The 23255-nt window shown below is 40.2% G+C and overlaps 1 protein-coding gene and 1 long non-coding RNA gene across 3 annotated transcripts in view; one reads left to right on the top strand and one right to left on the bottom strand.

The window, feature by feature from the left end:
- Positions 1 to 23042, bottom strand: part of IRS4 (insulin receptor substrate 4) — a 32882-nt gene extending 9840 nt beyond the window's left edge. Inside the window, exons 1-2 of one of the 2 annotated variants that reach the window (XM_039488505.1) lie at positions 19424 to 23042; positions 8946 to 9010 (exon numbers count right to left, since the gene is read on the bottom strand). In XM_039488505.1, the coding sequence (XP_039344439.1) occupies positions 8976 to 9010; positions 19424 to 22958 (3570 nt within the window). In that variant the 5' untranslated portion in view covers positions 22959 to 23042 and the 3' untranslated portion in view covers positions 8946 to 8975. The remainder of the gene's footprint in view (positions 1 to 8945; positions 9011 to 19423) is intronic. The other variant, XM_039488506.1, reaches the window with a different exon arrangement.
- LOC120371975 lies at positions 9535 to 13739 on the top strand. Its single transcript, XR_005584674.1, has 3 exons — positions 9535 to 9640; positions 12730 to 12798; positions 13165 to 13739. It is a non-coding gene; the product is annotated as an uncharacterized LOC120371975 (long non-coding RNA).
- Positions 23043 to 23255: the final 213 nt, after the last annotated feature.

The following is a 23255-nucleotide window of genomic DNA, read 5'->3' as shown; positions in this document are numbered from 1 at the left end:
ATTGTTTTCTCTGTATTGCTTTTACCTTAAGAATAAAATGTGCTTGCTTAGAAAGAGCTCTGTGGTAGTTTAACTGGGATAATTAGACCGTTGACAATCCTGAGGAGAAGGCAAAAAAACCTGTTTAGGCAGCCATCTTTTGCTGGGGATATCACAGAGTAGGATTTACCTGATTCAGCCTGTAAATATCTTGGTCAGAAGGGAGAGATACATATATCTCCACCCAAGAAAGGCAATGGCTGGAGAGTCAAGAGTGGATGCCTTTGCTGAACCCCAGCGGGGAAATACAGATACAGTTGTGCTGAACTGTGACACAGAGAATATCAGACTTCCGGAAAAAGCTGAATTAAATCCAGATATTATGGCCTGGTCTACACTAGGCGTTTAAACCGGTTTTAGGAGCGTAAAACCGATTTAACGCCACACCCGTCCACACTGAGAGGCCCTTTATATCGGTATAAAGGGCTCTTTAAACCGGTTTCTGTACTCCTCCGTAACGAGAGGAGTAGCGCTAATATCGGTATTACCATATCGGATTAGGGTTAGTGTGGCCGCAGATCGACGGTATTGGCCTCCGGGCGGTATCCCACAGTGCACCACTGACCGCTCTGGACAGCAATCTGAACTCGGATGCAGTGGCCAGGTAGACAGGAAAAGCCCCGCGAACTTTTGAATATTTCCTGTTTGCCCAGCGTGGAGCTCCGATCAGCACGTGTGGCGATGCAGTTAAAAAATCGAAATAAAGAAAGAGCTCCAGCATGGACCATGTGGATGTGATCGCTGTAAGGGCAGGCAAATCTGTTCTATCAGCGCTCCGTTACAGAAGACGAAATTCAAAATCATTTTTAAAAAATCTCCAGACAGACGCCATAGCAGGGGCTCAGCGCACTGCTGCGTGACAAGCGTAACGGAAAGCCAAAGAATCAAATGGATGCTCATGGACTGGAGGACTCAAGCTATCCCACAGTTCCTGCAGTCTCCGAAAAGTATTTGCATTCTTGGCTGAGCTCCAAATGCTTCTAGGGTCAAACACAGTGTCCGCGGTGGGTCAGGGCATAGCTCGGCAATTTACGCACCCCCCCACCCACCCCCAGAAGTGAAAGGGAAAAAAATCCTCTCTTGACTCTTTAACATGTCACCCTATCTTTACTGAATGCTGCAGATAGATGCGATGCTGCAGCACTCAACACCAACATCCTTGCTCCCCCCGCCATGGGTGGCTGATGGTGCAATATGACTGGTACCCGTCCTCATCATCAGCCTATTGGCACATGGGGCAGTGCGAAAGGACTGGTAACCATGCCGACTAGCATCAGTTAGGTCAATCAAGGGCACCTGGCCCTAATTTTTCCTGGCAGATGGTGCAGTATGGCTGATAACCATCGTCATCATAGCAACAGGGGGCTGAGCTCCATCAGCCCCCACCCTTCATGTGTAAGGAAAAGATTCAATTGCCCCTGGACTAGCAGAGGGATGCTGGGCTCCTCTCCTCCACACTCCTTACTGTCCTGTCTGGACTATCATAGCAGCTGGAGGCTGCCTTCCACTCATTTCTCACTAACAAGTCACCGTGTCTTATTCCTGCATTCTTTATTACTTCATCACACAAGTGGGGGGACAATGCTACAGTAGCCCAGGAAGGCTGGGGGAAGAATGGAATCAACAGGTGGGGTTGTTGCAGGAGCACCCCCTGTGAATAGCATACAGCTCATAATTTCTGCTGGATCTGACACAGAGCAGCTGTGTTCTCTGGTTCTATGATACAGTAGTTCTCTAGTACACTTGCCCAAATTCTAGACAGGACTGATTCTATTTTTAGATACCAAAAAGGAGGGATTGACTCAGGGAGTCATTCCCAATTTTGGCTTTTGCGCCCCGGCTAAGAGCAGCCAGGGGCACTTATGACAGCAACAGATGGAGCAGTGCAAAAGGACTGGTAACCATGATCATCTTTTTACCAATTTATGGATTGGTAGATGGTGCAGTATGGCTGATAACCATCTCTGCTGTCATGCAAAAGCAAAAGCATGCTGCTGTGTAGCGCTGCTGAATCGCCTCTGTCAGCGGCATCTAGTACACATACGGTGAAAGTCACAAAAGGCAAAACAGGCTCCATGATTGCCATGCTATGGCATCTGCCAGGGCAATCCAGGGAAAAAAGCCGCGAAATGCTTGTCTGCCGTTGCTTTCCCAGAGGAAGGAGTGACTGACAACATTTACCCAGAACCACTCGCGACAATGATTTTTGCCCCATCAGGCACTGGGATCTCAACCCGGAAATTCCAAGGGGCGGGGGAGGCTGCGGGAACTATGGGATAGCTACGGAATAGCTACCCACAGTGCAACGCTCCAGAAGTCGATGCTAGCCTCGGACCGTGGACGCACACCACCGATTTAATGTGTTTAGTGTGGCTGCGCGCACTCAATTTTATACAATCTGTTTTACAAAACCGGTTTATGCAAATTCGGAATAGTCCCGTAGTGTAGACGTACCCTAAGACACATAACCTAAAAAACAGAGAAGCTGTCATTCAAATTTTATCCTCATGCAGCATGAATAAGAATCAATTACTTTAAAAATCCAATTTAAATTAAAAAATTTTGAATGTAAATTAAGTTACAGGTTTATTTAAAAAACTATTTAGAATTAATTTTTAAACTGACAACCTATGTTAAGTTCTAAACTTATTATAATCTAAATAAAACCATTTAAATTAAAATATTAAAAAATAATATTAAGCAGTTTGCTGCCAAGTTTTAAAGGAAGTCAAACCACTGAACTGGTGGGAGTCACTGGCTAAGCACCTGGAACAGTCTGATGTGCTAACCCAGCTTTTGACAACAGTAGGCTCTTCTGCATGTGCAGAGAGAACAGCTTCTTTCCCTGAGTTTATTCAGCTAGTTCAGTTCAATGCTATTTCAGTCACAGTTAAAAAATCAACTGGGAGTTGAAAAAGTAGAAAAGCTTGTTTTCCTCTTCCAATCTATGAATAAAAGCTAGGTATGGGGGGGGGGGGGGGGGGGATTTACTAGTTCTAAAATCATCAAGGATATGGTGACCAGAAACAATCACATCAATTCATAAACTACAGACAATACTTCCTTTGTTTAAAAAAAATCAGTTTAAATACAAATCGTGTTTTGAAAAATGTTTTCTCTTATGCATCCAATACATAAGGTACTTTTATTTAATACAAAAAAGTTAAATGCTGGTTTGGAGCATTTTATCTGAAATGTAATTTCCACCCAAACAGATTTTGAAACAAATCACAAGTGAAAAATGACACACACAGTAAATAATGTATTGTTCACCATTTTCTAATATGTTAAAAATGCAAACATTAAGAGTCTGAATAAACATAAGTCAAGCTACATAATATCTAAATAAATATGTATAGCTATAATGTATCCTCCTGGTTAGCAAAAAGCACCAAATTTAGTGTAAAGGCTATATTCAAGTGCAAATAAATATGTTTGAATGGCTATCAACTAATGAGAATCAACCTTGTTTAGAAAAGAAAGAGTACGAATGCAAAACACGATTAAAATCAATCATTTAAATCAAGGTTTCTTGCTTGATTTAAATCATGGTTATAAATCAAAGCAACTTAAATTACTGATTTTATCAATCCACCCTGCCCTGCTTCCATCCTCTTTAATGGTTAAAAACTTCATGTTAAGAATGTAGACAAATAAAGCCTTCAAGGGGAAGACTAGCAAAGTTTTCTTTTATTTCCTGTACTTTAAATTAGAATTGTAGCTAATTCTGATTCCCCCAAATCATACACAGATCAAAGATATCAGCACAGCACTAGTTCCCTCCCATGGTCATGCACTCCAATGCTCATGCTGTTTAAGTAGACCATTATGTTCTATGCAATGTCAAGACCTGAAATGTACATCCTAGAACAGGGGTCCCCAAGGCGGTGCCCACGGGCACCATGGCGCCCGCAGGGGCATCTAAATGTGCCTGCGTCCTGGCCGGCGGTCAAGCGTCTGCCGAAATGCCGCCAAATTTCAGCGGCGCCGCCTCTCAATGACACCGCTTGCCGCCGACAAGCGATGTCATCGAGAGGTGTCGCCGCCGAAATGCTGCTGAAATTCAGCAGCATTTCGGCGAATTCTCGAGCGCCATCACGGTCCTTCGTCCAGCACCTGCCAGACGAAAAGGTTGGGGACCACTGTCCTAGAATGTTCCTTTGCAGGAACAGTGTGGGAGGGGAACTCTTAGTGTATTCTGATACAAGTCTTTCAGATAAGTTTCTCCTCCCCCCACTTCCCACAAAAGGGTCTACCAAAACAATTTCTTTACACACTGAGTAGTAGTTGATTTTTTGAAACACTCCTCTTGCCCTATATTCTTTGTTTCTTAGAGCACTCATTTAGAATGGTACACGTTCAGGGCCTCATCTGCGTGCACCATTTTTATACAATTGCACAGAAAAGATGCTGGCTTAATTTACACACCTAACCACTATGACTACAAAAATGTAAACCAGACATTTCAGCACACGTTTAATTACGGTCATTTGCATGTGCAATTACCAAAACTGTATATACACATATCAAAGACCTGATTCAGGAAACTTCTATTCAGAAAAGGCAGTGAAATATGTGCTTAGCTTTAAGCACATTAACCACATGCTTAATTGCTTTCCTAATGGGGATATATTTAAATATATGTTCAATGCTTTTGGGGACTCAAATAACTGTATCCAAAATGAGACTTGTAATTATGAGTACAAAATCCATACAATTACATGCCTGACCTTTTAAAAAACAAACAACAAAAATATCTAGCCCTCAAAGTGTTAATAAATGTAAAAAATTCCAATCCTTATTTTCATTCAGCAAATTTTATTCACAAACTGTTTAATTTACTTTAACAATTTTCTCAAAAAAGTTTGCAAACTCTCAGTGAATCTCAATGTCAAGGTGCCAAGAAGTAAAGAGTTTACAAATTAAAATGTACACAAGAAAATCTGGAAGTTACTGTTACAAATGATCAGTACACACTTTGATTTATGAATTCATTTACCTGCAAATGCAGTTTCACTGTTCTTGGGGCCTAACATTTTCAGACGTTGTTAAAAAACCTTCTTACACTTTTATAACCGTTATTTTGCAAAGAATGTGCCTTGTCTTTCGTAACAGTGGCTTCTGCTTTTTCTATTTTGGCAAATAGCAGTAAAGTTTCTAGGAAGACATTTTCTGACACACTCTTATCTTGTCTCCAGACACCGTACTGAGAGTTAGGAAATTTATTGCCATTCAAGACAAGTATAGTTTTGGGGGGAAGAGAGAGAAGAGAGAGGGGGAATGTATAACAATTCAATATATATTGGACAACATGACTACTTTCTCTTAGTTAAAATTCTGCCTTGAGCAGAGCAAAGCAACGTCTACTGAAAATTGATTTACCTGCACTTTGCAAATTTTAGAATAGTTTAGAAATTCAAAACTTCACTTTTTTTCAAAGACAGAAAGTGTGAAAAATAGTTTATATTTGCACAGAAATGTATATGCTGCTAACTTCTAAACTACTATGGCCCAGATCTTGAGCTGCAGTGAAGATGTATTTGGCAAAACTTAGGAGAGGGAGTAGGATCAAAGGTGGATTTAAGCCACTCTTGCATTTTGGAGCTCTCTAGTTGGTTCCTAGCATTAAGTAGGGCAGCCTGTTTTACAGCCTATACCTATGGCCTCGAGAGGCGATTTCAACAACCTGGATACTTGACAGTGTAGGAAGCAATCCAAGCAAGGGCCCCCTTCCTGGCCATGCCCCTTGTATCAAGGGCTGAGAACTTCTCTACATTAGAAATGTCTGCACCCATGTAGCTATACCAGTGCACACCACCAGTGTAGATGCACTATACTGATGTAAAGTGGGGCTCGCACCAGTGAGACTTACCTTGGTTTGAAACAGTGGCAGTTTCAAACTGGGGTAAACTGCAGAGATATTATACATCTGTGCTGGAGGTTTACACCCATGTAGCTACACTAGTGAGAAAATCCCTAAAGAAGAAAAGTCCTGAGAGCAGGGTGATATAGCAACTAGCTGGAGAATCTCCTAGGCAGGGAAAATCCTCAGAAGGCAAAGTCTGCCAAGTTTAGGACTGTTTTGTGCCACTGGAAGATCCAGCTCTGAGAGTTTAAACTGTTTTTTCTTCCATAATATGGTACTCATTGGGCAAAGTCCAGCTCTCACTGAAGTTAATGGGAATATGACTGAGTCTGTTCTTTTTAAGACATTAGGTACTGGTAGTTGATCAAGTTCTCTCACCAGCCAATTTCCTACTTAACTGAAGAGGGAAGTAAATAAATGGTATAAAATTTACTTTGAAAAGCAAATTTCTCTTATGCTAGCTGATAATTTATGTAATTTGACATAGTTTCTAGAACTGAAGTTCTAGTTAAATTTCAATTCTGAAATATTTTCCTTTCAAACTCATTTAGCTGTCCTAAAGTGGTACAAAAGGCATACAATAAAAAAAAATTTTTAAAAACTACATTTCTAAAAATCTAGGAAAATGTAAATTGGGAAAAAACAAAGTTATCTTTTTGTCTTACAAGCAGCAATCTAATTACAACTACGTAATTAACAGATCAAAGATAGTTAAAAAAGCTTCACGAGTCAGACTGAATCGGGAATATTCTGCACATCAACCTACTTTTCTTTAACTTCCTTTATACAGAAAGATATGAGGTTAATCTGTACACTTTTCCTGTCAGCACAACCTCATACAACAGTCCACCACCCTTGTACAACACTGAAGATGTATCAAATTCGAAATTCATTGCATTACCTGCTCACATCAATGACTAATATTTTTGGATAACATTTTTGACTGCAACTCAAAGGATACAAGGACTGATAGTAGTAACACAGACTACATGATTCACAGTCAGCTCATAAAAATACCTAAAGACAAAAGGTACTTTGAGAAATAAGAACTTAAGATGGAACATGTTTCTATTATTTTAGAAAAAAGAACAGGAGTACTTGTGGCACCTTAGAGACTAACAAATTTATTTCAGCATAAGCTTTCATGGGCTACAGCTCACTTCTTCGGATGCATAGAATGGAACACACAGACAGAAGATATTTATACATACAGAGAACATGAAAAGGTGGAAGTACCCATGCTACTCTGAAACCTATTATTTTAGACTATCACTGAATCACAGTAATGGCTGGGACACCATTTAGCTTTATTACATTTTGTAAGTATACAGTAACAAAGCAAGAATAATGCATCACAAGATGTACTTTAATAATATGACAAGTTTAGCTTAAATAATAATTAAGGAACAACATTGATTCAACAATGTACAAAAAGTTGAGGATGGGAAGGGAAAATGCATTAGTCCTTTTCTGCATCAAAGGGGACATTGTCCACATAACAGTGGAGTTTACAGGGGAGGGGAAGATATGTCCCTGCTCATCCATCAGTGGTTGCATCTCTGATAAGTCCAGAATGTATATGTTTAGTAGCCTATTTTGTAAAAAGGTCTTCTCAGTATATGTTCCCCTCTACAACACTCCAATGTTAAATCTATGGTAAGTGGGGACAAACTGCCTTTTTTGTATATCAGGAATTATTGGTATGTATCTTAGCAAATATAGATTAGTTAGAATCTACTGACATACTGGAGAACCTTTCTATTATGTAGAATGTAACTGGACAAATGAAAGGCTGATGAAATTCCTAGAAATGTCATAATAATGAATCTATAGACATCTTTGCACTGGAGAGAGTCTTCCCAAAAGTGAAATAAATACTACAGTGGAGCAGTCAACCTTTAAAATTGTTTAAACAGTTTCTCCTCCTAGTGTGATCACTTCTCTATTTTAGGTAGAGACTCCCTTCAAATTGACATAGGTGGATATTGTGTCAGATAATCCAGCTCTCTATTCTGGACTGCTCTTCCATCCAAACTAAAATTTCGGTCTGTATTTTTGATATTTCCTTGTGATGTCCAGCCATCAACTAAGACTTAAAATGAATGGCCAAAATGCAGCTCCCAATTTTCCCCAGAAATTCTCCCTTTTCTACATTACTGTGGTCAACACCATCATCCTCAACCACTCCAGCCTATAATCTTGACTCAGTCTCTGACTCGGTCCTTTCTTTTGACCCACACATACGCACTGTGTCTAAGTCTTGCCACTTCTTCCTATGCAATATCTCCAAGATCTGATCTGACCTTTCTTCTCCATCCGTACTGCTGAAACTCTTGTCCAAGACCATATCATCTCACACTTTGACTACTATAATCTTCTTCTCTCTGGACTCGCTATCTCTAATTTCATCCCCCTCAAGTCTGCTCAGAATGCTGTGCACTAACATTGTCTTCCCGGCTCATCACTGACTGTCACTTCCCCTGTGTATACACTTTTTTTTTTTTTACACTCCCCTTTGTCCACTGCATCAAGCACAAACTTTTTGCTCTTGCTTTCAAAATGCTTGACTTTATCAAGCCTTTTCTCTAATTGCAAGGTTGACGCCTATCTTCACTCTGCCAACAACGTCAATCTTGATCACCTGATTCTAACACTGCATCTACACTAGAGAATTTACAGCAGCACAGCTCTACCAATGCATCGGCGCTGCTGTAAGCTGTCTCGTGTAACCACTCTATGACAACAGCAGAAAGTTCTCCTGTCAACATAACCCACCCCCAACGAGTGACAGTAGCTATATCGGGGGAGAAGCTCTCCTGACAACATAGTGCTGTGCACACTACCACGTATGTTGACGTAACTTATGTTTCGGGGGGCAGGGGGGGCGAGGGTCCACACCCCAGAGCGACGTAAGTTTTGCCCACATAAATGGTAGTGTAGACATGGCTTCAGCGTCTCTAAAAGTGTGTTTAGACTTTCTCCCATGCTGCCTCTTATGAATGGGAAAAGCTTGCAATCAAAATCCACAAAGCCGTCATACCTTATCCTCCTTCAAGTCCCTCTTCAAAACTCACTTCTTCTGTAATGCACACAGTGACCTGCAACCTGATGAAGGATAGGCAAGTGGGTAAGTTGCACTTACCATAAGTCATGGGTTCAGAGTCAGACATCTGCACATTTCATGAATTTTATTACCCCATCTCTCCTGCCCTGAACCCCAACCCATTTGCCTCATCCACCTGTTAACTTTTGTCTTTTAGACTAAGTTCTTTGAGGGAGGAACCGATATTTTATGATTGTACAGTTCCTAAGCACAATGGAGCCCCACACTGGCTGGCATCTAGGTGCTACTGCAATATAAATGTTAAATAATAATAAACACAAAAATGATTGGTATCATGCAATTTTTGAAAGCTGTACTCATACTGTTGGATGTGGCAATTATGTGGGGTTCTATATTTAAGGTCCAAGTGACTTACAGATTAAATCTGCTCAGTTTACAAACAGGTTTCTAGCTGCTCACCCTACAAACTCAACTTAGAAGCTATAGGACAAACTGTTTGCCAGTGAAAGGGTAAACACATCTGATCACTCTAGAACTATGAAAAGCCAGAAATTCTGGAATTTTACAGCAATAATGGATTCTGTATATCTAGTTACAGTTCACTATAGAGCATTACTGCTGAAGATTGCTAAAATTTTCTAAATCATTGGCCTGAAGTGCAACAATTTTCAGTAAGCGGAATGGATTTTCTTTTGGCTTTCATCCAATAATATTTTATGTTTTGGATCCAATTTTTGCAAAGCAAATACAACAAAATTACAGAGACCCCAGATATTTGTCAACATTTTAAAGAGAACTGTCATTTTAATAAGTAACCATGTTTCTCAGTTTAGTATATCTTATTAATCTTTTGTACATTTTGTTTTTTTAATCTTTATTTAATTATCCTGTCTGCTTCATCGCATTGTTAAAAGCTCTCAAAACTTTAGTTGTCTAAAGAAGTCCTTCATCAATCCCAACATTTTAGCTTCTCTTGCTATCTAGTTTAAAAAATTATTCTGCAAACTCAAGCTTTTTAGCAAGAGCTATAAACAATAAAACAGGCTGGCTTGGCATGGGTGGGAGCGAAGAACCACACTGTTCCCTTTGGGAAAAGATGTCATTCAGAAGTGCCTCACTAAGGCTTAATCTACACTGGAACTTCGTTGGCAAAACTTTTTTTGTTCAGGGGCATTTAAACACTCCCCCTACCCTCCCGAACGACAAAAAAGTTTTACCGATGAAAAGCACCAGTGTGAACAGCGCTTTGTCGGCAGGAGTGCTCTCCAGCGGACAAAGCTGCTGCCGCTCGTTGGGGGTGAAAGTTTTTTTTGTTTGTTTGTTTGTTTTGTTTTTTGGTCAGCGGGAGACCTCTCTCCCACTGACAAACAGCAGCTACACTGCGTGCCTTTTAGCGGCACAGCTGTGTCTCTAAAATGTGAGTAGTGTAGACAAAACCTAAATATACAGGCTAAATTTTAACAGCCCTCTCTCACACATTTTAGCATCATTTGTAAGTATATCCATGAATTTTAGTTACATTAAATTATTTAGGGAAACTAATATCAACCAGAAAAAGTTTACAAAAATTGAACACTTACCATCCACCAAAAAAAGTTATGCTACTAAACACGAACCCCAAAGGGAAGTCATTACATATACTGAATTTGCTAACACATTGTTGAGTCGTTAACCTCTATAGTAAAAAAAATGTTTGCACATTTTGATATCAATATTTCCTTAACATTTAGTTATTAACTGATGTGATAGTTTGTATAGTTTTATAATTCTGTATAAATACAAATAGATGGATCCATTATGAGCTCTGAGTGTTGCCTACAAAAACTTAACATTCACAATTAACAGTTCCCATTAAACTGCTTATATCCACTTCCCTTACAATTATACTCAAATCCGAAAACAAAAATATACTACTTTAAGTATTAATAACCACTTCCAATTCCCTCTCTCTTCACATGTGATAAAAAGGTAGCTTCATGAAAACAACAGGAAATGTGAACTCAGGTAACATGCTGGCATAATAAAACAAATTTTAAGATGAGGGACAAAAAATTATGCGATATTCATTCCCAACATAGTAAAAGCGTTACCTCACAAAAAGAAGGATTTCTCAGTTATCCTTCATGTTATCATAGTTAACCCAACTGTCTAGCTGGTGACTCATTTGTTGGATTCAAAAGTCAGATTTTCCAGGAAGTTATTTCTCTATGTACAGTGTACTTTTTCCAGTTAATTTCTTTCCAGACCACAAAACAGTGACAACACTGTACACCATGAAGTTTCTATAATCACTAAAGAAAAACTATCACATGCCATAGAGTTTATAAATAGCAACGAGTTGTATTCAACTGTTTTATTTTAATTCTTAGTTCAGTTGTCACCATATTCTTTAGTTTAAGTTCCATGAGGTAATACCTGATATTATTTGTTTTATAGTAGTTCCTAAAGGTTCACAATTCCATTCTGCAAGGCACTGTACAAACATAACGAAAGAGCTTAGAAAATAAGTAGATTTTAGTGTTCAACTGACCATGTGACTCATCAGAACTAAAAATGAAAGTTTTACACCACTGGAAACCTGAAATACCCCCCTTTCCAAAACTGTAAAAACATTCTTTTCTAGTCATAGTTGTTTGCAAGATACTGACATTAAAATCACATCGGGGGAGGCAGTGGCTAGAGCACTAGACTGCAATTTGGAAGACCTGGGAGATTCCCAGCTCTGCCATTGGCCTGCTGGATGAGCTTGGAAAAGTCAGTCTGTCCTTCAGTTTCCCCATCTGTAAAATGAGGATAGTGATCCTTAGCTCCTTGGTAAAGCACAGTGATGTACTAATGAAAAGTGTTATATATGAGCTAAGTATTATTCTGATTGGGTGTGGAAGGAACACACGGTGGCAAACTTCAATTTAACATGGTTTTAGTGGCTATATCTCAAGAATTGTTATAATAGAACTAATGATGTATACTGTCAGAAAGCTTGAAAATGCAGCCTTCAAACAGCACAATTGTTAAAATTTTACTCAAAGGGACTCACTAGATTATTAATAATCAACATAAAATAGCACAGGCATTTTACTTTTGTTCGATATTTGTTACTAAATATTAACTTCAAAAAACAGTTTCACAAAATTTGCTTCAAAAGCTATGTGTCAATTTTAACAAGTGAAAAAAAAGTCAAATATTTTCTCCACTTTACTGGACTAGCGTAGCACCTCAAATGTGGAAACAGATCTGCTTATGGTGCAAGTGATCCCATAAGCCTTTACTAAGAGAATAATAATGTGTACTTCTGTCATGGTTAAAAGTTTTTCCAGACAACTAGAGATGTATACTGTCAATATTCAACAATACAGCAAAAATACTAAAAAAAATGTTTTAAAGTAGGCAACCCTTCTGCATTAACACCCTGTATTTCATTACCTGCCACGGGGAGTAGGAGAACCCTCTTGCAGCCTAATAAACTTTTTCTAAACATTGCTCCTGAACCAGTGATCAAAAGCAAAAACCCTCAAAATCCAAACCCTGACTAAGAACTCAAGAGCCTTTGGACACCATTTTATGTTTCAGATTTGTCATCCTGACAGACTTGATGGATAAGACTGATTACCTCTGCCTCATTACAGCCTTCAGCTATCCCACAACTTCCCAAAGTTCAAGGGTCTCTCAACTAACATTTAAACTGCTAAGGCTCAGGAACGTTCTGAGACTGCTTCAGTTTCAGCTAGAACAGAACTGATCAGCTTTTCTTTCTCTCTAGTGAACTTGGATGAGTGCTGTTTCTTCTCTTCTCTTGATCTGGCAGGCGTATTTTAATTCTCAAAAACGGGTGAGGACAACATCTGTGTTTCAACCTGTGTAATAGTATAAACTGATCATTAGAGATTGTCTTTAATATGCTAATTAAGCTACATGTGAGGAAAGAAGTCAAACAGCAATTTGCAGGGTGGGCCAATAAGGCAGCTCTCCAGGTCATTACAGCCATTTAAGTATGAGTCACATAACAGCACACTATCAAAGTACCAGGACAAACAGCAGTAAAATTTTCCCTGCCTCCAAAAACAAAGATGTAAACAATTCTTTTCCCAGTTATTTATTACTCCAGTCCTCTTTTAGTTGAAGCTCAATTGATACTCTCCTAGATTGTTTTAAATAAAATTAGATTGAAGATCTTTTTTGTTGTTTATTTTACTAGGGAGTGGATGCAAGAATCCTTTCTTCTCAAAAGTGAACTAAAGGAACAAGTGGAAACAGAGGTCTACTGGGAACACAGGAGCTCCTAGAAATCCATAGATACCAAATTATGTCCAAGGAATACAACTACAATTCAGTCTTGCTAGTCTTGCTTATCTCGTATCATTCAAAACCAACTTTTTTCCCCCCCATGAGTTAATTGATCCAAAATTCAGGATGAGACAAACCCACTAGGTCTTTTCAGAATAAGAAAGAATTTACTCAGACAGTGCTCACAAAAGTGAACAAGGTGAATTGCACCTATTGCTGCATTCCAGTGAACATAAGAAAATAAACTAAATAAATGGAAGTAATGCCCAGCAGTAAGTAAACCAGAGCAGACTTAGGAGTTCCTGGAAGGACTGGATAAGCTTTACAAGCTTTTGCTCCCACCCATCCACAAGAGGAATGATGGAATTTCTACACCTTCAAATGCAAAATTAGGAAGAGAGAGTTTGAAATTGTAAGAGGCAATAGTAGAAGGGCAGTAAGAAGGCACTAACCTAAGGCTCTAATTTAAGATGAAAGAGAAAAACCGAGATCCATTCAATATTGAATTAAAAAGTAACAGCCTTCCTCAGCAGGCATGGTTGGTTCATTTTATAGAATTGATCACACATCACTTAAGTTACTAGTTACAGTACATGCTCCAGAGTCTCAGAACAAAATTTTTGGTAGCCATCTCTTGCTAATGGCTGCTCTGACACTTTTTCCTAAAATAATTAACTTTAGGAAAAACAAATAAATATGCACATATACATGTCCAAATAATTGTAATTTATTTATGTAGGAGTTTTTTTGCAGACTCAATAATAAAAATAATGTAGAGTTGTCTCTATTCTTTACTGAACCTAAACAGAACAAAAACACTAATAGGTGCTTTGCACATTCTTGCCTCTTTTTTGTTGTTGCTTCTTTTGCTTTTTTTGTTGCTTGCTTTTTTTTTTTTTTTTTTTTTTTTAAAGACCTACTAGCTACTAATTCTGCTATGAAAAGTGATATTAACAAACATACAAATCTCACTTTTTACAGCAGACTTACTCAGCCCTGGCAAGCCTGGGGACAAATTAAGCCCTGGATAGAGAAGTGGGTAGGGAGGCAATAGAAGCCCGGAATGATGGAGGAGGCGTGAGCTTGGGGCCAGAGCCCACCATCCCGTGCAGCCAGGGAACCGAGTCCAAAGTCCCATGTCCAAGTGAGGGGGCCCAAGGATGGAGTTTAAAGCTCTGTGGCTGTAGCCTGCCCCCCACCACCTCCACACTGAAGCCTTCCCCCAACCCAACCCCTCCCAGGAAAGTGGGGAACTCACTGGCCGCCTGCTCCTCCAGCATGTGTGTCTCCAGACGGGGGGCAGGGCCCCACCACTGGTGGCGGCCCCAGGGGAGGGGCTGCTGCTCTGCCCCTCCAGGAGGCTCTGGCTGCAAGAAAAGCCCCTGATGGCTGCATGCGGCCACTGTGGCTACATTTGAGAGAAATGGGAAATTTGTGATTGGGAGCAACAATTGGGGGGGGGGGGGGGAAAATGTGTCTGAAAACTAGCTGCAACCAAGGATTCAGAATCTGCATTAGCACAATCAGAGCAGTATCAGAACATTTATATATAACAAAATGTAATATATCACAGTGTTAAGAGAGTTGTTTTTCTTAATTCAGCTTTTTTCTTGTTAAGTTAGAAGTAAAAATGAATTTTGGTCAAAGATATCATAATTAATTCACTCCTACACTATAAACAGTGAGAGAAAATCTGTTCTGCTTTCAACAGTTCATTCACCTACACTTAAGAAGTGATCCTTTGTATTTTTAAGCATTGCAGCAAGTCACTCGGGTTGCTAAAATATATTACCACAAGATTAAAATGTTTCTCCAAGAAGTATTATTCCCTACCATACTGACTTCAAAGATCCAGGGTATGTGTCAATGTGCAGACATATTACAGTAGGTTATTTAAAGTTATTTTTAATATTCTACTCTGCCAATATAAAACTGCCTCAGTTTGAAGAGAATTTTAAAAAGCCACAAGCCTCAAATCCAAAAAGGGCCATTACTGGGCAAGTAACTGCAGAATTTTAATTATTAACTACTAAAAGATTGTTAAATAAGACTCCCAATTTGTGAATTTTTCAGAATGACCGATATACATTATTTCCTGTCATGTTTTCATAATCTAGATTTATAAACTACCAAGGAAGAAATTAGAATAAATTCTGTTTTACCTCCCTTCTAAATCTAGAGACATTGCATTTTAAAAGGTCTTTTATTTCAAAAGCTCCAAGACAATTAGCATAAAAATGTTATGCAAAACATGTAAGAAGAAACATGATACAAGAGTGGGAGGGGAAAAGGTGAGGTGATATTAAGCTGTATATAACATTTTCTCTGAACAGATTAATGTTTGTCTTGAAGAAACATATTTGAACTATATATAATTCTTTCCTATAGTTTATTATAACCCGATTCTCATTATCCACCTCAGTTTCTACAAGATGCAGTAATAAGGTATACATTAACAGAAGGCTGTTTGAAGTAGCTTTAGAGTTCTGCACTCGAGGACAACATTCCATGACTCAGATTCATATAATCAAAAACGCAAAATGCTTGCCTCTTAATATCATGTGACAACTTCAAAGAAGAAGCTGTTTTGTTCAATGAATTCCTAAAAATTTAAACATTAGAAATCAAAATCCTGTAATTATTTTAGTACTATACAGTCTCACCACCTTAGAACATAATTTTGCCTAGGCCTAAAAAGCCTCAAGGCAGACCAGTTTTCTTTTTCCGTCCATTTAGGGTTAACATTCTGCCCCTCCTCTTTCCATTTCATGAATGGGGAAATATGAAGGGTTGTTTCACATCACTGAACCGGATGAAATTTAGGAAGCAGAACTTGGGATCAGTAGTGCATTAGGAAGCACATTCCCTTCTCATATAAAAGCTGCAGTTAAAACTGTATACCTTAGCTAGATTGTATCTTTACATTAGATAAATATACATAATCATTAAACATACTAAACCATTTTTAAGACAAATATTTCATTATACACAGGAGTCACCTTAAAAGTGGACTTTTTTCCCCAGGCAAACAAATTGAGTGAGGAGTAGGATTTAAGGAGGGTGTGGGGTGAGGGCAGAATGGGAGAGAATGCAAAGCTCAGCCAAAAGTTTGCAAATGTAGTAAACACATTAATTTGTTACAGAGACATATCACACTCCTGGTCAGACTTAAGAGAAAGGAACCTTCCTTGTCCAAAATAAAAATTTAAGAATTTTAGCTTTTTTGTTTATAATCCTGTCACAAAATCCATCACTTTGGTGAGAGAAACACTATGCTTTCTTATTAAATATTAAAATCAAAACCTTACCATAATAGAACATGGCAAAGTTCTGTTTAGTGAGTAGGGACTTTATTAATGATCTGTGAAAAAATTAAACCATTTTTGTAAGCCATGTTCTTGTTATGGTCCAGATATACACTCTGGATGTGCTGAATTAATGTTAAGACCCCATATCTAAGTTGGATCAACAATTTGTAAGTGATGTAGAAATAGATGTAGGAAATTTATCTGAACTAAAATAAATTATTGTATTATACATTAGTTTGTTCACCACTGAGTCAGTCTGAGGGCCACCCATAAATGCACACACACCACCCATTCACTTCTTTATGTACCATAATTATATTATGCTGCTTTTAGGAGGAAACTGGCTTTTGGACCTTGTTTTGAAGGAGTATATATTTTTAATAGTTAAAGGGCCACCATCAACTTGAAATCTAGCAATATCATGTACTGCAGGCAGCTCAGGCAAGTGTAAAGTTTTATGAACACAATCTCTTTTCTGTTTTTAAAAGCTTTTGCCACTATATGAAAGACTTACATAACCCAACTGAATGTACAAGAGGGACATTGAAACCAACTGTATGCAAAACGCTGTCAAATGCATAAAATAAACAAAGTGGAAGGCGGAAGGGATTACAGAAAAAAAACTTCCAATCACAGTAATTTTAGATATTTTCTGTAACACTAATAAATAAAATGTTTGAGACAGAAGTGCTACTTTTAGAATCCTTTTAAATATTTGTGTGTGTGTAAGATTAGTAACATGGCCAGAACTGGCTCCTCTGATCTTTCTCCCACTATGTGGGAAATTATACTTTACTGAATATAATAACATAGCATCCTTACAGGACTTTAAAACCTAAGATCAGTAGGATTTTTTCATCAAATTGGCTGTATCAACCAAAATGCTTTTGATTTAGTGGGCAGATCTTTTGAAGTTAGAGGTCTTTGGCACTACAAAAAAAAAAAAAAAAAGCATTTTTTTTTTTTGGACTGGCAACTTTCAGAGTCTTCTAAATTTGATTCCCAACCAAGAATACAAAGCAAAAACAAAGCAAACAAGGCAAACCACACATTTCTGAGAAGCCCAAAGCAGTGGCTGCCAGACTTCAAATAGTATGCTATCTGAGTCAGTGTTATAGCTTCCAGTATTAAAGGCTCTCAAATTTTAAATTCATAATATCTTACAACTAAATGTAAACATATGTACAGACTTTAAGGTGAAGATAGAAAATAGATTATTCAATATTACATAGTCTATTACTGTAATTAGAGGTAGGAAAATTGCTTTGCATTCCCAAGCAGTGGTAAGTATAGGACAGCTATTAATATCCTTTCCCGTTTTTCCTTTTTCTCTCCTCACTGTTTACAAGAGTGGACAAAATACCACTGTTCAACTACGACTAGATATTTCATCTGAGGAGTCATAAGTTACAAACTACAAATACCATTTTTGCAAAAGAAGAGGTAAAGATATTACTGTTTGCCATCTACTGTTTCCTTCCCTGCGCAGTAGAAGATAATCAGATGTGGACTATCATCAAGGGCTAGAGAAGAATAGTATATACACCTCAAAATATGGATTGTGCTTCCAAGGTAAAGTCTTGAAGTTGTAGGATTTAAGAAATACAGTGCATGGTAGGATATAAATACTGACAGATGCTTCATGAGGTGGAGAGTGTGGATGGAACCACAATAAGAGACCCAACTGAGGAACTACCATTTCCTACTGCCTCCAGAACAGCAGAGAGCTTAATATTTCTTTTCTTATCCTTCATCTACTTAAGGGTAGTCAGACAAGAGTTGTCATTTCTCCCAGGGTTGTTTTGTTTTTAATGTATACATTAGAGATAAATACAATTGTTACTTTGATTACTTTAAACTGGTTAAGATTCAAATCAGGGAAACCTGGCCACCCAGCTTTGAAGTTTGCATTCTGTTTCCAGATCCTGGGTACAGACTTCAAAACCTGCTGATTGCTCCTATTACATACAATTATCTGGCTTTCCCATTGGCTAAAAGGCTCAGAGGACCCTCAGGAGGAGATACAGGAGTGGGGATTTAAGGGCCTGCCAACGCTTCATATCCTGCTGGAAACTCATACCTGAGGATTCGGATATCAAGGAACAGAATTACTAAACTTTGCAGGAACATAGTTTCTTGACATCCTGCTTTCCATAAACTTCTTTTTTAAACCCTCAGAAGATGGATTCTCAGCAGGATAGAGAGATATCAAGGACAGAAATCTCAGGGGGGAGAAACTTCTGGGCAACCTTGAGGTCTGGTTAACCGAGTTTCAGAACATAGAGGTTTGACTGTACTTGAAAAGAGCAGGTACTCACATAACTTTATTTTCTAATATGGATGGTAATTTCTTATCACTTTATTAAAGTACTGTATTTGAAATCCAAATTGGATTTTTAAACCCAATTTAGTGGTTTTTGATCTTTTCCATTACCCCACTGTTACAACAGAAGAAAATTTGGGATCCCTCCTGTCATAAACAAGAGTAGGGTGATCATGACCCCAGATTGAGAAGCCATGATTTAGAGCATGATTAAGGTTTTATCAAGTTAAAATATTTTATACAATCCAGCTTGAAGGTACTTAGACAATACATTGACCCGCCAAGCAAAATATTAAAATGTAAGAGTGCGCTAGATAATGCTAAGCTCTTCAGGACAGATACTGACTTCTGCATTTCTTCTATGCTTACCACACTGTGGTACTACCAGAAACAACTTAAAATAAGACATACAGAAATGTACAGTAATATTTCCCCATATTAAAATATAAGTCAATTGAACACTCTATGTTTATATCAATCATGACATCGAATTCCTGTACCAAAACGTTTCATATGAAAACATTTTTAAAGTTACAAACCTTTTCTTGCAGAGTTACACTTCAAACCATCAGATCTGGTGAAATCTATGCTTACATAAGCTCCACTGTCCAAATTCGAAGTACCATTTTGGAGATGGCAAGTTGGTGTATTAGTGCTTGCCTCACAGTTCATAGAATCATCACGTAAATTCAAAGCTATGTAGTTTAAGCCATTCTGAAATCCAGTTGAGGTATCCCTGGACATCTTGCTTTCATGACCATCAGAAATGTTTTCCTCAGGTTTCAACCAAACGTTGTCAAATGAGGCAGAGCTGTGTCTTTTGCTACTATCAGTAAAGAAAGAAGAGGAAGTAGTTACAGCCCCAGTAGAAGAGAATGTTTCAGAACTATGCCTTCTTCTGCCTTGTGGGTCAGCTCGAATCACCTTAGGTGCCATGGGAGGATCAGAGTTAGCAACAGAGAAGCTACTACTACCTGAATATCTGTCAACAATGCACAGTCGATTTACAATGGAAGAAGGACTATCAATCTTTATACCATTGCTGGATTCTGTGGTAAAAGGCCTAAGTGGTGTCGTTGCCATGTTGAAAGTCATCTCCGTGTAATCATCAGCCCTACTACTTGTACTGCTAACACCAGCAGTATCAAATGAAAGTCTAGCATAATCATTTGACTGGTTTCTGGGGATACAGGAACTTGCATAAATTGAAATATCTGTTAAAGAATTTGACAGTTCCTTTGCTACTTTTGGTGACTGCACATCAAGGTCAACACTCATGTAATCAGAAAGTGGCGACTGTCTGTGGTCACTACTTGATTCTAGAGATGATGGCGATCCTTCTGCAGATAAAGAATATGGTGTATTACTTGCTTTTTCACTGAAATCAATATTTATGTATTCACCAGGGCTAGCTGGCTCAGGTGGAACTGTTCGATCGTACATTCTTGGTATAGTATTACTTCCTCTTGTACCTAGGGGAAGTCTTGTAGGCCTGGTAGCCCTGTTCTGTGCAAGTCCTTCATCTGACACTTTCACAGCGGATGATTTAGAAATGCCATTAGCTAATGGTTCACTGTTGACACATTTGACATTTTCATGTTCATCATATAACAGTTTTCCAGGTGAGGACATTGGAACATATTCATTATGATCTCCATTTTGTCCTGATAATGTCTTAAAGCTTCGCGGCAGAGAGAAATATGAACTGAAGCCTTTGGAAACAGTGTTGGTATGAATACAATTTGAATCACTGGGCTGTTTTGGAACTCCTGAATTTCCAGGTGACATATCCATATACTCATTTGTCACCTTTTCATTACCCCCTTTAGAAATAAATCCAGCCAATGGACTTCGTACAGGTGAAGAACTAGCCTTGGGAAACATCATCATATATCCTCTGGAGTCCACCTGAGATGACGACCAAGAATTACTAATTTGTTTGGGGACAGACACACTTTTAGGAGTCATTGGCAAATAATCATTGTTGCTTGTGAGTGAAGACGCAACTCCTGGCATCATTGGCATGTATCCATCATCCCTGGCTTTACTTCTGCTTTGGTTACATACAGAATCAAGGGTAGCATCACAGTAGTCAGATTCATGGTTCTCTTTTAATTTTGGTGATTCCGAACAAGGTCTGTGCCTTCCTGCAGAATCTTCATCTAAGGAAGCCGTGGTTTGTGTTGTTTTCTGCTGCACTGTTACAGAAGTTGGTTTAGTCAGAGAATAAGTTCTTTTTCTGAAGCATTTTTCAGCTTCCATATAGTCATCCCTTGAGCTATTATCTGTTTGCTGTTTATTCATGGACATGTATTCACTTAAACAATTCTCTTCTCTGATAGGTGGTGTGTTTCCCAAGGAATCTGGAGTATTACTTCTGACACGAAAGTACCTGAAATCCCCAGGGCTAGAGCCATATTCATCAGAAGAAATAAAGCCCCCATCACTTGGGGACCCACAGACAGATGAACTAGAAGGCCTGGTTAGTGTGTCTGAGGCAGAGCCATGGCCACTACTGGAAGAAACACTAATGGGGCTGGTGGTGGAAGGAAAATGAGACACTGGTAGGGAGGCAGACCTGGTATGATAAGAAGAGGTGAAAGCTGCTCTGACATACCTTCCACTCCCTTCTTGCCGGCCCAAGTTCATCCTTGCAGTGTTCAAATGGATCAGACTCCCAGTCACTGATCTGAAAGGTCTAGTCATTGTCCCTTCCCCTTCACTAGATGTTCTGAAGCGGTATGCACTGCTACTCTTGGTGGTGGGCGGAGTTCCCCCAGTAACACACTCAGTTCTGGATCTTCTCTGCAAGCCAGTCTGGCTAGGAGGCAGGTTGCCCAAATGCCTCCTAGTGGTGATAAAGGAGATAGGATTGGTACCACTGCCACCACCAGATGACTGGCTCTTGCTGCGGGGCCTGAATTCTGTAAAGGCTTTGAGAGCTTTCATGGTCTCTAGGAAGGTCTCATGCATATTCTGGGCAACTACCGAATCATCAACTTGCATCCACAGTTCACCAGGCCCAATAGAAGCAGATCTGCCCACCTCAATAAAGAAGAAGTTCTCCGAGTGCCCACAGCGACGGATGTTCATTAGCTGCAAGTGGACAGCAGGTACCTCTGAATTCAGCTTTACTAGGTAGATAGCCTTGCTAGATAGACACAACCTGTACACCCCAGTCAGGTTCTTTGTCTGCCCTAGTCCCTTGGGCTTCACATTAACCTGCCACACCTCTTTGTATATGGTGCCTGGTCTAAGCGCAGCTCCATAATGCTCATCATCCTCATCAATCTGCTGATCTGTCTGGTCTTCCTGTTCTAAGAACCCCCTCTTGCTCTGGTTCATGAGTTCACTGATTGCCTGGTACCAGGCCTCCTGCTCCACCTCATTCTCAGCCAACATGGCAAAGTATTCATCCTTGGTATAAAGGGCAATGATGTACTTATGCTTGGCATCTGCCCTCCGACTGACTGTGAAGCACTGGTACAGGGGGATCACTCGCTTGGGAGGGGGGCAGCAGAGGACGGCAGACCCACTAGCAGCTGCCACTGCCCTCAGGCTGCTCTTGAACTTCTTCTCACTGTCATAGTATTCAAGCCTCGCTGGGGCCAGGTGGCTCTCAGCCCGCAGCACGAAGTAGCGCTTGTGTCCATGCTTCTGCTTCCTCAGGTAACCACATTTCCTCACGTCATCCCCCACGGGAGCCACGGAAGGAGCAGCTGGCAGAGGAGCTCCTCGTGCTGAGGGAGCTGGCTGGCCACCTCGCCCAGCGGAGAGGGCCCCTCGCCCTGTGGGAGCCGCAGCAGCGGGCACCTCCTCCTCCTGCACCAGGCACAAGGAGGCGCTGGGCGATCTTTTCAGCAGCAGCAGCAGGTGATGGGGCTGAGTGGGCGGGTAGGGGCCGCTCTCGCCCAGCTCCTGCTGCTCCTCAGCCGTAGTAGCAGTCCTAGGCACTCCAGCCCCGTGGCAGGGTGCGACCCCTCCTCCAACGCTCCCGGTGCCCAGCTCCGCCTCGGCGCCCCTGGCCGCGGTACTACCACCTTCTCCGCCCGGGCCATTCATCCCACTCGCCATCTTAGGGGCCAGCGAGCTGGGGTAGGGGGGAATCCGCCCTCACAAGGGAAGCGTCCTCCAAGCCCGGCTGGACATGAGGCTCCGCTCCGCGCACGAGCTCGCCAGGGACTGCGGCGCTTGCCCTCTCGCTCGTCCGCTCCCAGCCGGTCGCAACGCGCCGGGCTCTGCTACTCTCACTCACACAAGCTGCCTCAGCGGTACCACGGCGAAAACATCACGTGACGCTGGAAGGGAGGGGGAGGGTGAGTACAGGGGACGGGGTGGGGCTTCAACCAGCCGGGGGCGGGGTCACCTGTG

This window comes from Mauremys reevesii, linkage group 9 (assembly GCF_016161935.1).
Source record: "Mauremys reevesii isolate NIE-2019 linkage group 9, ASM1616193v1, whole genome shotgun sequence".
Taxonomy (NCBI): domain Eukaryota; kingdom Metazoa; phylum Chordata; order Testudines; family Geoemydidae; genus Mauremys; species Mauremys reevesii.
Note: the sequence above shows the minus strand (reverse complement) of the source record. Positions and strands in the feature narration are given on the sequence as shown.